Source organism: Schistocerca nitens, chromosome 9, assembly GCF_023898315.1.
Source record: "Schistocerca nitens isolate TAMUIC-IGC-003100 chromosome 9, iqSchNite1.1, whole genome shotgun sequence".
In the NCBI taxonomy this organism is placed as follows: domain Eukaryota; kingdom Metazoa; phylum Arthropoda; class Insecta; order Orthoptera; family Acrididae; genus Schistocerca; species Schistocerca nitens.
In genome coordinates this window covers 415753715-415767511 of record NC_064622.1, presented here as the reverse complement: position 1 = coordinate 415767511, position 13797 = coordinate 415753715, and the positions used below count along the sequence as shown (strand labels likewise).

Here is a 13797-nt window from a genome sequence, read left to right as displayed (position 1 = left end):
AACTGTACAAACAGGAGAGACCATACGCTATGATAAGACAGGCTCCACATCGGACAGATCAGCAATACGCAGTAAACGACACAGACACAAGCACAGACACGGGCTCGGATGCTACATTACATACAGGAAGTGAAGACGAGACAAACATACAAACGTAGCAAAAGTAAGCGCAGGATCTACAACACTACGCCGAATTAACGTGAAAAAACCTCTCTGTGTAGCTGTTTGTTATGCCATTACATAGCATGCAACAATATCTGAAGATGTGACATTTCTTCTTCCTTCCTTGCATCAGGTGTAACTGGCTCGAAGTTTTGCCGAGCGCTCGCACCTGATGCAGCTCTGACATTTTAAATCAACTCCCAATCTCCACTGCTTACGTAACCATACACGCAGAAGGTATAAGCGGAAGAACTGTCACATCATATCTAAATCAAATTTGCATCTCTTGTTTCTTCCATTAAATACATTTTAATGTTAAATTAAAATACATCCAGAACCTATTATGCATCTTATTATTAGCATTATCTACGTTAGAACCAAGTTTAAAGAAATTTGTTTATATGCGCTTAGTAAAATTTTCAACAAAAAAGTGTACTAGTAATAAAACTGAATTTGTATGATAGAACACGTAAAGTCACACAATGTACGACCTGCTCTACAATAACATGCAGCAGTTCATTACTTGAGAAATAAATAAATAAATAACAGATGTAACTGGTCCTTGATGTTCTGGATACCAGCACTAGAAGTTCGAGCTAGTCCCACACCTGCTCCCGCTGGCCTTCAGAACGCCTCAACATCATGCAGACAGTTCGTAGAGACACGTGCTGTGTGCGGACGAGCATTGTCCTGTTGAAAAATGGCATTGCGATACAGTGACATGAGAGGTAATATGAGGTGTTCAAAAAGTCTCTCCGCAATGCTGTATGATTGTTACACACGCGTGCCGTATGCCGCAGTGAATATACTGAAATGAAACTCAGTGAAATACAAGTTATTAATTTATTGAATATTCATTTTTACCTACAAATTTTCACATTAAATGTTGAAAGTGTCTCCCCTGTTGTTGAATACACAATTCAGTTCGTCTGATCATGTTTCCAAACACAAGCTGTAAAATTTCTTCTGTAACAGAAGCATTGAAAGTGGATATTGCAGTTTTCAATTCATCGATGGATTTTGGACGGTTTCTATAGACAGTTGCTTTCGCTGCACAACAGAAGAAAAGGTCAGGTGGTGTTAGGTCAGGCGATCCTGGAGGCCAAAGTCTCTGTGAAATTATGCGATCACCAAAAACATCAGTAAGCAGTGACATTGAAACGCAAGCTGTATGCGCGGTTTCACCATCTTGTTGAAAATAACCTTTCAATATTTCACTTAACACAAGTTCTCCTATGAATGGATACAGAATATCACTGCAGTATCGTTGTGCGTTTATTGTTTCGTTGAAAAATATGGGACCCACAATCCGACGTCTAGAAATTGCAATCCAAACTCCTATTTTCACAGAATGAAGTGATTCCTCACGAATACACAATGGATTTACAGTGCTGCACACACGACAATTTTGAAACCACGCCTCATCAGTGAAAAACGTTTCATTAAGAATATCCCTTCCATTTTGTTGAACGAAATTTTCGAACCATTGACAATAATGCAGTCTCTTGCCATGATCAGTATTTTTGAGTTCTTGCACGACTGTCACTTTGTATGGGAAACGTTCTATTTTTTTCCTTACAGCTGCGTGGGCCGTTCCGACACCAATATCGATTTCCTGGGCGAGTTTTCTTACTGACGTGTTCGCACTCATGGACATTTTATCGGAAATACCGAGTAGTTTATCCTCAGACGAAACGCTAGGACGAACACTTTTCGGTGCATCTGTCACTGAACCCGTACTTCGAAATTTGTTAATCAAATCTCGCACAATATCGCGATGTGGGAGTGTTGTCTCCTGAGAAACTGAATTAAATGTTTGACGAACTGAAACTGTGTATTTACCGCCAGCTTTGAACACTTGTTCAACTAAAAACACAGTTCTTCAATGGTCAGCATCTTAACAGTGACAAAAACGAAACAAACGAACAAAGGAACTAAACTTAAACGTTCACGTCAAGGCGTAACGATACACACCAACGATAGTACTGACGCTGGCTGAGAAAAACGAAGCAGTGGAATATTGGGAGAGTCTACTTGAAGGGAAGTAACCCAGGCAGGCGAACAATCATACGGCACTGCGCAGAGACTTTTTGAACACCCCGTACCTGAGGATGCAGGATGTTGTGACATACCGTTGAGCCATCACAGTTCCCTCAAGCACTACCAAGCGTAATTTAAAGTTATAGCAATGGCTGCCCACAACATGACGCCTAGAGTACCTGCACCTGTGGCTCTCCAAAACACTGGAAGAAAGGAACCGCTCGCCACGTCGCTACCACGCCGACGATGGTCATCCGGGATAATGCAGAACAGCAAGTCATTTGTGAACGCAATGCGATGCGATGCGATGCAATGCGATGACATGTATCAGCAGTCCATACGGAGGCGTTTGTGTCGTGGTGTTAATGGAAGCCCATGCGAGGGGACTGTAATTCCCTAGTCCGGTTGATGCTGTCTGTCGGAACAGGGCACAGTCGTGAAGCGATTAGTGTATGCTTGGTGCACAATACGGTGTTGCTGTCTTATGGTGGACCGAAAACTTGGTGAAGAATTTGCTTGCCTCACATTTCCATACAGTCGCAACACTGCCCCACTGCCTCACACATTTAGATATTGCACAACTCGACCAGCTCGCCATATGGAGACCTACAATGAAGCCCCTTTCAAATTCTGTGAGGTGCTGATAACGCTGTCATACACGTACACGAGTACGTGGAATCTGTGTGTCCTTCAGAATTATCACTCGACACCTGACTGTTCATGCCCCTTATATACCCCAGAAGGGCTGGTGACAATAATAAACACAAACAACGCTAATGGACTCTGTTGGGCCGGCCGCGGTGGTCTAGCGGTTCTAGGCGCGCAGTCCGGAACCGTGGGACTGCTACGGTCGCAGGTTCGAATCCTGCCTCGGGCATGGATATTTGTGATGTCCTTAGGTTAGTTAGGTTTAAGTAGTTCTAAGTTCTAGGGGACTGATAACCACAGCAGTTGAGTCCCATAGTGCTCAGAGCCATTTTTGACTCTGTTGGCCGTTCTACCAGTGACAAAGAATTGCATCTCTAATCAGTTATATGGCCTCTAATGATGTGTTTGTGTTCGAAATTACATTGATATATGACCATGTCTTCTGGCTGCTGCAATTTTTCTATCATTTCCATTCAATAATGTCTTATGGATAATTTGCTGGGGTAACTCATCAATTACGATAAAGAACTATTCAAAATTCTGGAATCAGCTGGGTGCAAGGTTCGTATTCCAGACGCCATATTTGTTTACAGATGTGGCAGTATACATGTGATGTGTTACGACAGCAAAAGGAACCTGTGACCACTGAAGGTTAGTTTATTTAATGTTTACCATTAGATATCAGTTTAATTTTTTGTCAAAAGTAATCCTAAACCATATTCTGAAATAGTGTCTTGTTTCTCCACTAGGTAGTGCCACAAGTTCCTCCAAAAATCGTAACACAACACACACACAAATGTAATACTCACTAATGTAAATCCACCCGATGATGGAGGTTTAAACCGTCGAAACGCGTCGTGGAAATAAATAAAACGGTGACTAGTAACAGTGAACTTGTTGTATCATTTAATGTCAGTAACAGTCACGGTAAAGCCCAACCTAACAATGTTCGCATTTAAAATTTTCGCATCAAAAATTTGTTATACAGGGTGAGTCACCTAACATTACCGCTGGATATATTTCGTAAACCACATCAAATACTGACGAATCGATTCCGCAGACCGAACGTGAGGAGAGGGGCTAGTGTAATTGTTTAATACAAACCATACAAAAATGCACGGAAGTATGTTTTTTAACACAAACCTACGTTTTTTAAATGGAACCCCGTTAGTTTTGTTAGCACATCTGAACATATAAACAAATACGTAATCAGTGCCGTTTGTTGCATTGTAAAATGTTAATTACATCCGGAGATATTGTAACCTAAAGTTGACGCTTGAGTACCACTCCTCCGCTGTTCGATCGTGTGTATCGGAGAACACCGAATTACGTAGGGATCCAAAGGGAACGGTGATGGACCTTAGGTACAGAAGAGACTGGAACAGCACATTACGTCCACATGCAAACACCTTTTTATTGGTCTTTTTCACTGACGCACATGTACATTACCATGAGGGGTGAGGTACACGTACACACGTGGTTTCCATTTTCAACTACGGAGTGGAATAGAGTGTGTCCCGACATGTCGGGTCAATAGATGTTCAATGTGGTGGCCATCATTTGCTGCACACAATTGCAATCTCTGGCCTAATGAATGTCGTACACGCCGCAGTGCATCTGGTGTAATGTCGCCACAGGCTGCCACAATACGTTGTTTCATATCCTCTGGGGTTGTAGGCACATTACGGTACACATTCTCCTTTAACGTACCCCACAGAAAGAAGTCCAGAGGTGTAAGATCAGGAGAACGGGCTGGCCAATTTATGCGTCCTCCACGTCCTATGAAACGCCCGTCGAACATCCTGTCAAGGGTCAGCCTAGTGTTAATTGCGGAATGTGCAGGTGCACCATCATGCTGATACCCGATACGTCGACGCGTTTCCAGTGGGACATTTTCGAGCAACGTTGGCAGATCATTCTGTAGAAACGCGATGTATGTTGCAGCAGTTTGGGCCCCTGCAATGAAGTGGGGACCAATGAGGTGGTCGCCAATGATTCCGCACCATACATTTACAGTCCACGGTCGCTGTCGCTCTACCTGTCTGAGCCTGCGAGGATTGTCCACGGACCAGTAATGCATGTTCCGTAGACTCACCGCCCCGTGGTTTGTGAAACCCGCTTCATCGGTAAACAGGTAGAACTGCAACGCATTCTCTATTAATGCCCATTGACAGAATTGCACTCGATGATTAAAGTCATCACCATGTAATTGCTGATGTAGCGACACATGAAACGGGTGAAAGCGGTGACGATACAGTATGCGCATGACACTACTTTGACTCAGTCCACCGGCTCTCGCAATGTCCCGTGTACTCATGTGTGGGTTCATGGCAACAGCAGCTAACACACCAACTGCACCCGCTTCTCCTGTGACGGGCCTGTTACGGACCCGTTTGCGTGCTACGACCATACCTGTTGCATACAGTTGGCGGTAGATGTTTTGCAATGTGCGGCACGTTGGATGCTCTCTGTCCGGGTACCGTTCTGCACACACCCTACAGGCTTCAGCTGCATTTCGTCGACACTCGCCATAGATGAGTATCATCTCCGCCTTTTCAGAGTTCGAATACACCATGGTCACAGTTCCTACAACACTACACTATCACAGACGTCTGGTAACACGGTGTACTACAATTGATCTGCGTGCGGAGACGAATGCAGAATAACAGTAGCAGCAAGCGCTACATGCGGACACTGCGTCAGCTAGACCAAACCACAACAGTGCACTACAGCCACACTCGTAAACACGGTCGTCATCGTAAACATGTCCCTGTAGATGCTGCTCGCCGACCGTGTTACAACACGCAACTGAACGTCGGAGGTTTCAAGCGTCAACTTTAGGTTACAATATCTCCGGATGTAATTAACATTTTACAATGCAACAAACGGCACTGATTACGTATTTTTTGTATGTTCAGATGTGCTAACAAAACTAACGTGGTTCCATTTAAAAAAACGTCGGTTTGTGTTAAAAAACATACTTCCGTGCATTTTTGTATGGTTTGTATTAAACAATTACACTAGCCCCTCTCCTCACGTTCGGTCTGTGGAATCGGTTCGTCAGCATTTGATGTGGTTTACGAAATATATCCAGCGGTGACGTTAGGTGACTCACCCTGTATACCACCCTCTTCACTGACACCTGCTACGTCAAGTGTTGGTATGACTCTGTTTGCTGCAAAGAAGCGAGTACAGTATTTATTCTCCGAACTTCAGGAGAATCATATCACTCTATGATGACAATGTTAAATTGTCTGTATAATCGCCCCGCTTTCTCAGGAACTATTGAGTATATAAAGATGAGATTTTTACATTTTCCTTCATGTTTTGTCAATGTATTGCTGTGCAATTACTTTAAAACGACAATTGGAAAAATGTTATGATTTTCTGCTAAACATATGTTTTTCTGGTGTAAATTTTCAAAACATTACTTTATTGAATTTTAACTATTAGAGTAAATGCTACTACAGTAGACCTACAGCATCAAGGTACTGCCAATGTTATGTGGTAAGCAATTCATATTTGTAGATTTAGAAGTTTCTGAGAAAAAAGCGGCATTTATACTGAGAAATTTCATTTTGAGAAAATTGCGTTTTAAATAAAATATTTAATACACAGCCGTCTGATACATGCAAAATATGTTAGAATCCTCCTGGCTTTTACTCCTCATCTCTTTCTTCATCTTCCTCATACAATGTTGCCTTCCTTTCCTTGGATCTGGCTTCCTTTGACCCACTGTTTGCTGCAGTCTCTGCCTTCATGACTCGCAGCTGGTCCACGTCCATTACACTTTTATTGGTGTTTTAACCTTCATGAATTTCAAGATACTCCAAAACCTGTAGTCTCCCGGAATAGCCGTCATTAAAAGTAAGAGCAACGTCAGAATACGAAGTTCGAAGACTCACCTTCCAAGAAAAACCTTTTTTTGGAATTCTTGACCATACAATATTGTTAAAAGATTCGTTGGCATTTTGTGCTTTGCCTTTCAGACATTTCTTCGACAGCTGTGGATGGGCAAGATGCTGAAACACGGATTTCATAGCAAGCACGACGGCGTTTGGTGTAGCAGTTTTGTGAGAGAGTGTATCTACTTATCTTCCTCTTTTGCCTTCAGGTATCTACACCACTCAGTGGAGCACAGATTGGGAATTGATTCAGCATCTGTAGACAGCGTGTGGAAATAAATTGCCCAACCAGTTCTCTTCACACCATATAAATAATCCCTGTTATGTCTAATTAAAGAGAAGCGCTCCGTCTTCAAGCCACAAGTGGCCCATCGGGACCATCCAACCGCCGTGTCATCCTCAGCTGAGGATGCGGATAAGAGGAGCTTGCAGGCAGTGCACTGCTCTCCCAGTCATTATGATGGTTTCCTTGGACCGGAGCCGCTACTGTTCGGTCGAGTAGCCCCTCAATTGGCATCGCGAGGCTGAGTGCACCCCGAAAAATGGCAACAGCGCATGGCGGCCCGGATGGTCACCCATCCAAGTGCCGGCCACGCCCGACAGCGCTTAACTTTGGCGATCTGACGGGAACCGGTGTTATTTCTAATAGCCATAACATAATACTGTGTAGTCTGATCAATTTGTTTATCAGTCAGTCGACGCTTGGTACTTAAATCTTGTGATAACTTAGTTATTCCCAACTGCTGTTTAGTCTATGTAGTCTCTTGCCCATCCTCTTCTGCACATGATTAATGCACTCCAGTTGTGTAATTGACAAGTCAGCACAGGGTTTACTCTCCACCGATGATGCAAAACAAAATTCTTAGAAATGTCAGTGCATGATTACTTTCAAGTATTTATTTCAAATAGTAAATATTCGAATGTTTCAATAAGAGAAATAATTAAACATAAATGGTCATATTTCGATAATGTGCATAAAAGTAAAAACGTCAAATTTTCATGTTAACAGAATCTTCGGTCGGTTCTTGGTAGAACAACATTATAATAAATGAAAAGCACCAGTTTGCTCTTGTTCTACAATATTACTTTTATTGTTAACCGGTTTTCGGCTTACAAGGCCATCTTCAGACATTTACTGAGTATTATCACCAAAGAAGTTACAATGTTTGCAAACAACATTGGAAGAGATGTAACACAGCCAGACTGAAGTAGAAACATACAGTAAGTAACATCTTTAACAGTGTGGTGGTAATGCAATTAAAAAGTAAAAATTGAACAGTACATAAATAACAATAGAGCAAACACCCTCAAGTCCTTAAAACAAAAATTACAACACCAAGGTATGATTGCCACTAAATCTGATAGAGGCAACAGTATTGTGCTTTTGAACAAATGTGATTAGGTGGATAAAGTTAATGACTTCCTGAATACCACAGGCTTCCAAGTCCTTCCTAATGAACCTACTAAATTGTTCAAAGAAGATGTTAAATATGCAATCAATTCATGCAAAAACATATTCTCTGAGTTTGAAGCAAAACTGTTAACTAATATGAACCCAGTGCCTCCTAGAATGTATGGGCTTCCTAAACTGCATAAACAAGATGTTCCTATTCGTCCAGTTGTATCGTCATTCATTGCTCCATCTTACAAACTAGCTAGTAAACTGGATGTCCTGATTAAGAGCAAGACTAAATTCAAACCAAAGCATAGACTAAAACAGCAGTTGGGAATTACTAAGTGATCACAAGATGTAAGTTCCAAGCGTCGATTGAATGATAAATAAATTAATCAGATTACACAGTATTATGTTATGGCTATTAGAAATAACCCCGGTTCCCGACAGATCACCAAAGTTAAGCGCTGTAGGGCGTGGCTGGCACTTGGATGGGTGACCATCCGGGCCGCCATGCGCTATTGGCAGTTGTTTTTCTAACGTACCAGGGGTAGAATGCATTGATATTCTGACAGAGCTGATACACAAGTCTAATGTCAATCCTATTGAATTGAATGACTTGAAACTGGCCACACAGACATGCCTGGCACAGAACTATTTCCAGTTTCAAGGGACTCTTTATAAACAATTAGGTGGCTTAGCTATGGGTTCCCCTCTTAGTCCACTGTTGGCTGAAATATTTATGGACCCTTTTGAACAAAATTTTCTAAAAACAGGACCTTTGAGTGCAAATATCAAATACTGGTTTAGATATGTAGGTGATGTCCTGTGTATGTGGACTGGTACTACAAGACAATTCAACACATTTTTTAAAAACCTAAACAGTCAACATAAAAATATCCAGTTGACAATGGAGTTTGGCAACAAATTCATAAACTTCTTAGACCTCACCACTAATCTGAGTACACACACACACATTGTTTCAAAATTTACAGAAAAACTACCACTACAGACACAGTAATACCTTCTTGCTCACAATGCCCCATAGCTCACTAACATGCAGCTTTCCACTCACTGGACACTGTCTCATATCTATCCCCATGTCCAGAGATGATTTTAAAGTAGAGTTAGATACAATAAAATTTATTCCCACAGCGAACGGCTACAATCCAGTTCTTATTGACCACATCTTGCACAGGAAACAAAAACGGAAAATTATACCCCTCCCACCTACATCACCATCCACTGTCTGCAAGAAATGGTGTACACTACCATTTCTAGGTGAGGTATCACAGATTGTAGCCAAAGCACTTAAATCCTGCAAGTATAGGCTTTCCTACTGTGTCAGGAACACAACAGCCCAGTGTATTTTTAATAGAAAAGATAAGCTCCAGTTATTAGCCACCAGAGGGGTATACAAAATCACCTATTCTGATTGTGACAAATTTTACATTGATCAGTCAGGCAGAGACATAGCAGCTAGGTTGGCCAAACATGAACGCAGCTGGAGGTTGCATAATTCAGACTCTGCATTTGCTGAGCATGTACTGAGTGAGGGTCACTACTACCAGCCAGTGCCCATGTACTTCATCTAGGCCATAAACTCAACCTGCTGGAAGCCCTGTAAATTAACAAACATATTGCTCACAGTCCAGATTTAATCGTAAATGACCAGACACAGCTCAACACTTCCCTTCTCCTAAACTTCATATAATCATCTCCGTTGTTCATTACTTCCCATACTGTCTCTTCCTACATATTCCCATTTACCTGTTTTCATTAAGTGCTTTTGTTTTGTTAACGTTGTCTTTGTATTCCATATAGGCTGTAGTTTCAATAGTTAAGGCTTTCTTTTAACTGGTAGTTGTATTGCTGTCCATGTTTAACACCCCTTGTAGTTGTCTCATCAAATATTGTTCATATTTTACTTTGTTCATTTATTTAATGCAAACTGTTACACAACCTCTGTTTTGATTATAATGTTAATATCAAAATGCGGTGCAACCACACCCTCAAAGATTGCATTTACTGTAGGTTCCCTCAAACGCCTCCATTTTCCTGCAATTATTTCTATTTATCTTATTGATATTGCTTAAGTTCCTTACGTATTCTGTAGTTGCATTGAGAATTGTCTCTCCTTTTGATTGGTTTGTTTATCACTCTCCATGTTTCACACCTCCTGATGTAGCCTTGTCTAGTACTAATTTTATTTTATTAGTTTTATTTATTAATGGAAACTTATGTGGGCATGCTAGTCCTATTTTATGTTAAAGGTTTTCCTGTTTGCTCTATTGTTATTTACGTACTGTTCAATTTTTACTTTTTCATTGCATTACCACCACACTGTCAAAGATGTTGCTTACTGTATGTTTCTACTCCAGTCTGGACGTGTTACTTCTCTTTCAATGTTGTTTGTAAACATTGTAACTTCTTTGGCGATAATAGTCAAATTTTGGTCATTTTGGGTGGCACGACGCTCCTCGTTCTAGGTTCTACAGTCTGGAACCGCGCGACCGCGACAGTCGCAGGTTCGAATCCTGCCTCGGGCATGGATGTGTGTGATGTCCTTAGGTTAGTTAGGTTTAAGTAGTTCTAAGTCTAGGGGACTGATGACCTTAGAAGATAAGTCCCGTAGTGCTCAGAGCCATTTGAACCATTTGACGCGCCTCGATGTGCTGTGCTGCAGGAGGATGCCGCCGTTCGCGTGGCTGAGCTGCCTGCGGCAGCAGGGCCGCAGCACCACCAGCACCAACACGAGCAGCACGGCGGACACGCTGACCAGCTCTGCGCCCGCGCCGCGCCACCGCGCCGCCGGCTCGCTGCGCCAGGTGAACAGCGTGCACTTCTCGTCCGTGCTCTAGCTGCACGAGTACGGCGCCCAGCCGGCCCCCGCCGGTGGTGCTCAGCACGCGAGGCGCTCCATCAACAGGGTGCACTTCTGAGGACGCGTTCCTCGCCGTCAGCAGACTCGGCACCCGTCTCGGTGCCGCTGAGTAACTTCGCACAGTGGACAGGGAATTTCGGGTCGCAAGAGCAGCGATCACGCAGTGGGTCACAGATTTCACTCATCTTTCACACTATCGTATACAGGGTGAACGTTAATAAAGCCGACAAACTGCACGAACGAATTCCAAACTGCAAGTAGAGGACAAAAGGGCCCATGAACGTGTGCCCGGAAATGCATCATTGCCACAGTGGTGTGGCTAGGACCTCCCTTCGGGTAGACCGTTCATCTGGTGCAAGTCTTTCGAGTTGACGCCACTTCGGCGACTTGCGTGTCGATAGGGATGAAATGATGATAATAAGGACAGCATAACACCCAGTCCCTGGGCGGAGAAAATCTCCGACCCAGCTGGGAATCGAACCCAGGCCGTTGGGTATGGCATTCCGTCACGCTGACCACTCAGCTACCAGGGGCGGACATTGCCATGGTAGTTGCCGCTGACAAATGAAACTTCCTCTGAGCACTTGCCATTTGTTCTTTATGTGTTGCAGAATGGTATTCATGTCGGGAACAAGCCTAGAGAGTGTATACCACCAAGCAGATGGAAACGGTCGAGAGGCACTTGGCTATACCAGAACAAGTTCCCTCACAGACACCAACCACATCAACATTTCAAACCCTTTTTGGGCGTTTATGTGATCATGGGTCCTTTCAGACAGACGAACATGCAAGGAGGCTGCAGAAATTGAGATGAACCCTAGCACAGGCTTCAAATCTGGTGTACTGGCAGTTCGCCTTCTCCCTGCTCGTTAGTCCATCTGAAATGGCTCGTGAACCCAAAAGAGCCAAAAAAGGGTTTGAAATGTTGTGTTATGTGGTTGATGTCTGTGAGGGTACTTGTTTTGCTTTAGCCATGCTGCCTCTCAACTGTGTCCATCTGCTTGACCGTACACAAACACCCTGTCAGCTTGTTCCTGACACAAATACCAACCATTGTGCTGTTACAGTACGCTACATCAATCAAACAGCCTGCAACACAAGGAACACTCAGCATATGGTCAAGGGAAGTTTCATCCATCAGCACCATCAACCATAGCAACAATGCATTTCCAGACAGATGTTCCTTGGATCTTTTTTTCCTCCATTTTCAGTCAGGAATCCATTCCTGCTGTTTGTCGGTTTTACTAATGGTCACCTTGTAAGTAATTAATGCTGATCTAGTACGCAAGTGAAGAGGGTGTAGGTGTGTTCTGCCAGAGGATGGTAGATCATGGTATCAGAAGCTGTTCGAAGACAGTACAATCCATTTATTACTCCAATAATTCGAATGATAAGCTCAAGCCCAAATCCTGCGCAGCTGGAAGATGAGCCTCGACACACGGTCCACAGAGCATAGTGTTGCAATAGGTCATGCTGTCGGGACGTGGCGCGACCATGCATAGTCAGCCTCCCTGATCAGTGGCTGAGCTACATCAGGATTGATGTGGTACACTGACACAGCCCACCAACACCAAGTAATAGGTGGCTGGCTGGCGACAACTGGCGCTGGCAGGTCCCTCATTGACTCTGTGGCTGGAAGACACATGGGCGGGGGATTAGACCCTCGACCCATCAGTGGGTGGCTGGACTCGCTGGCCTGCAGTTCTGTCAAGAGCAGGAGGAGAGTGGAGTGGAACAACCTCATGGCAAAAGCTGACAGTGTGAAAGACGATGCCTCGCCGATTAGATGGTCTGCAAGGTCTGACGACCAGTATTTATACATGTCAAACTGTGTTTACTATGGTGTCACTCCGGCAAATGTTAGCTACGCTACTTGCCAAAGTGTCCCTCGTTTCGATCTTTTTCCGGGCACCAGCGTTCAGCAGGTGCTGTGATAGCGTATTGATGCAACTGGCTCTCTTTACAGTGTCAAGCCCTCTTGCCCATGCCCATGCGGAATAGTTTTCGGGGTTCGATCATAGTTTGTTACTGTCTCCCCTCCCCCCCCCCTCCAAAATTATCGTCAACATGCCACAAATTCCTACGATGTTAATAACAAATAATAACAAATTAAATGGTTTAATGTAATAATAACAATCTGTATACCGGTACATGAGTCCTTCAAGCATCACTCTATCATAACTTTGAAGAAATTATAATTCAGGGAAATATAACATTTCAAAAGCATTCGTCCAAAACTTTGAGAAGTATATGTATCACGCAGTTGATTTAAGAACCTTAATAGCAACAAACTCTCACCCCTTTGACAATAGCATAATTTATATTATATAAAATCGTAGCGTACTCTCAGCATTTGATTTAATTGCTAATATGATTAGGAACGCAGGTTTGGAGACCATGACTACCCCAAGCATGTAAATGTGTTTCCGTCTTGCCCTTCTCAACTCTATGTGATTTTTTTCCTGGTGATACCATTGGACTCTCTGTGCAGGAATGTTAAGAGCGGGTATTGTCAGCCTGTGAAGCTGCATCTTACCCTATCTGGAAGCCCATCCGCCTGGAAAAGCCCCCAAGCCAGCAACTGAAAAGTACTCTGTGTCAAGCAGCTTGCGTTTTCTATAATTCCATTGCATTTTCAATGCCATGCTTCTCCGAAAGACAGCTGTGAAATTTGGAAATTTATGTATCTGAAAATATAAAAGCTTCCATTTAAATGACTTTCTTACAGGGCTTGTTGGTCATGACCCACCTCCCGTAAGTCCGGA

At 43.2% G+C, this 13797-nt stretch overlaps 1 protein-coding gene across 1 annotated transcript in view; it reads left to right on the top strand.

Moving 5' to 3' along the window:
* LOC126204284 (cardioacceleratory peptide receptor-like) overlaps positions 1–11009 on the top strand; it is a 365908-nt gene extending 354899 nt beyond the window's left edge. Inside the window, exon 9 of the mRNA XM_049938671.1 lies at positions 10835–11009. Coding sequence (XP_049794628.1) covers positions 10835–11009 — 175 coding nt within the window. The remainder of the gene's footprint in view (positions 1–10834) is intronic.
* The last annotated feature ends 2788 nt before the right edge of the window (positions 11010–13797 follow it).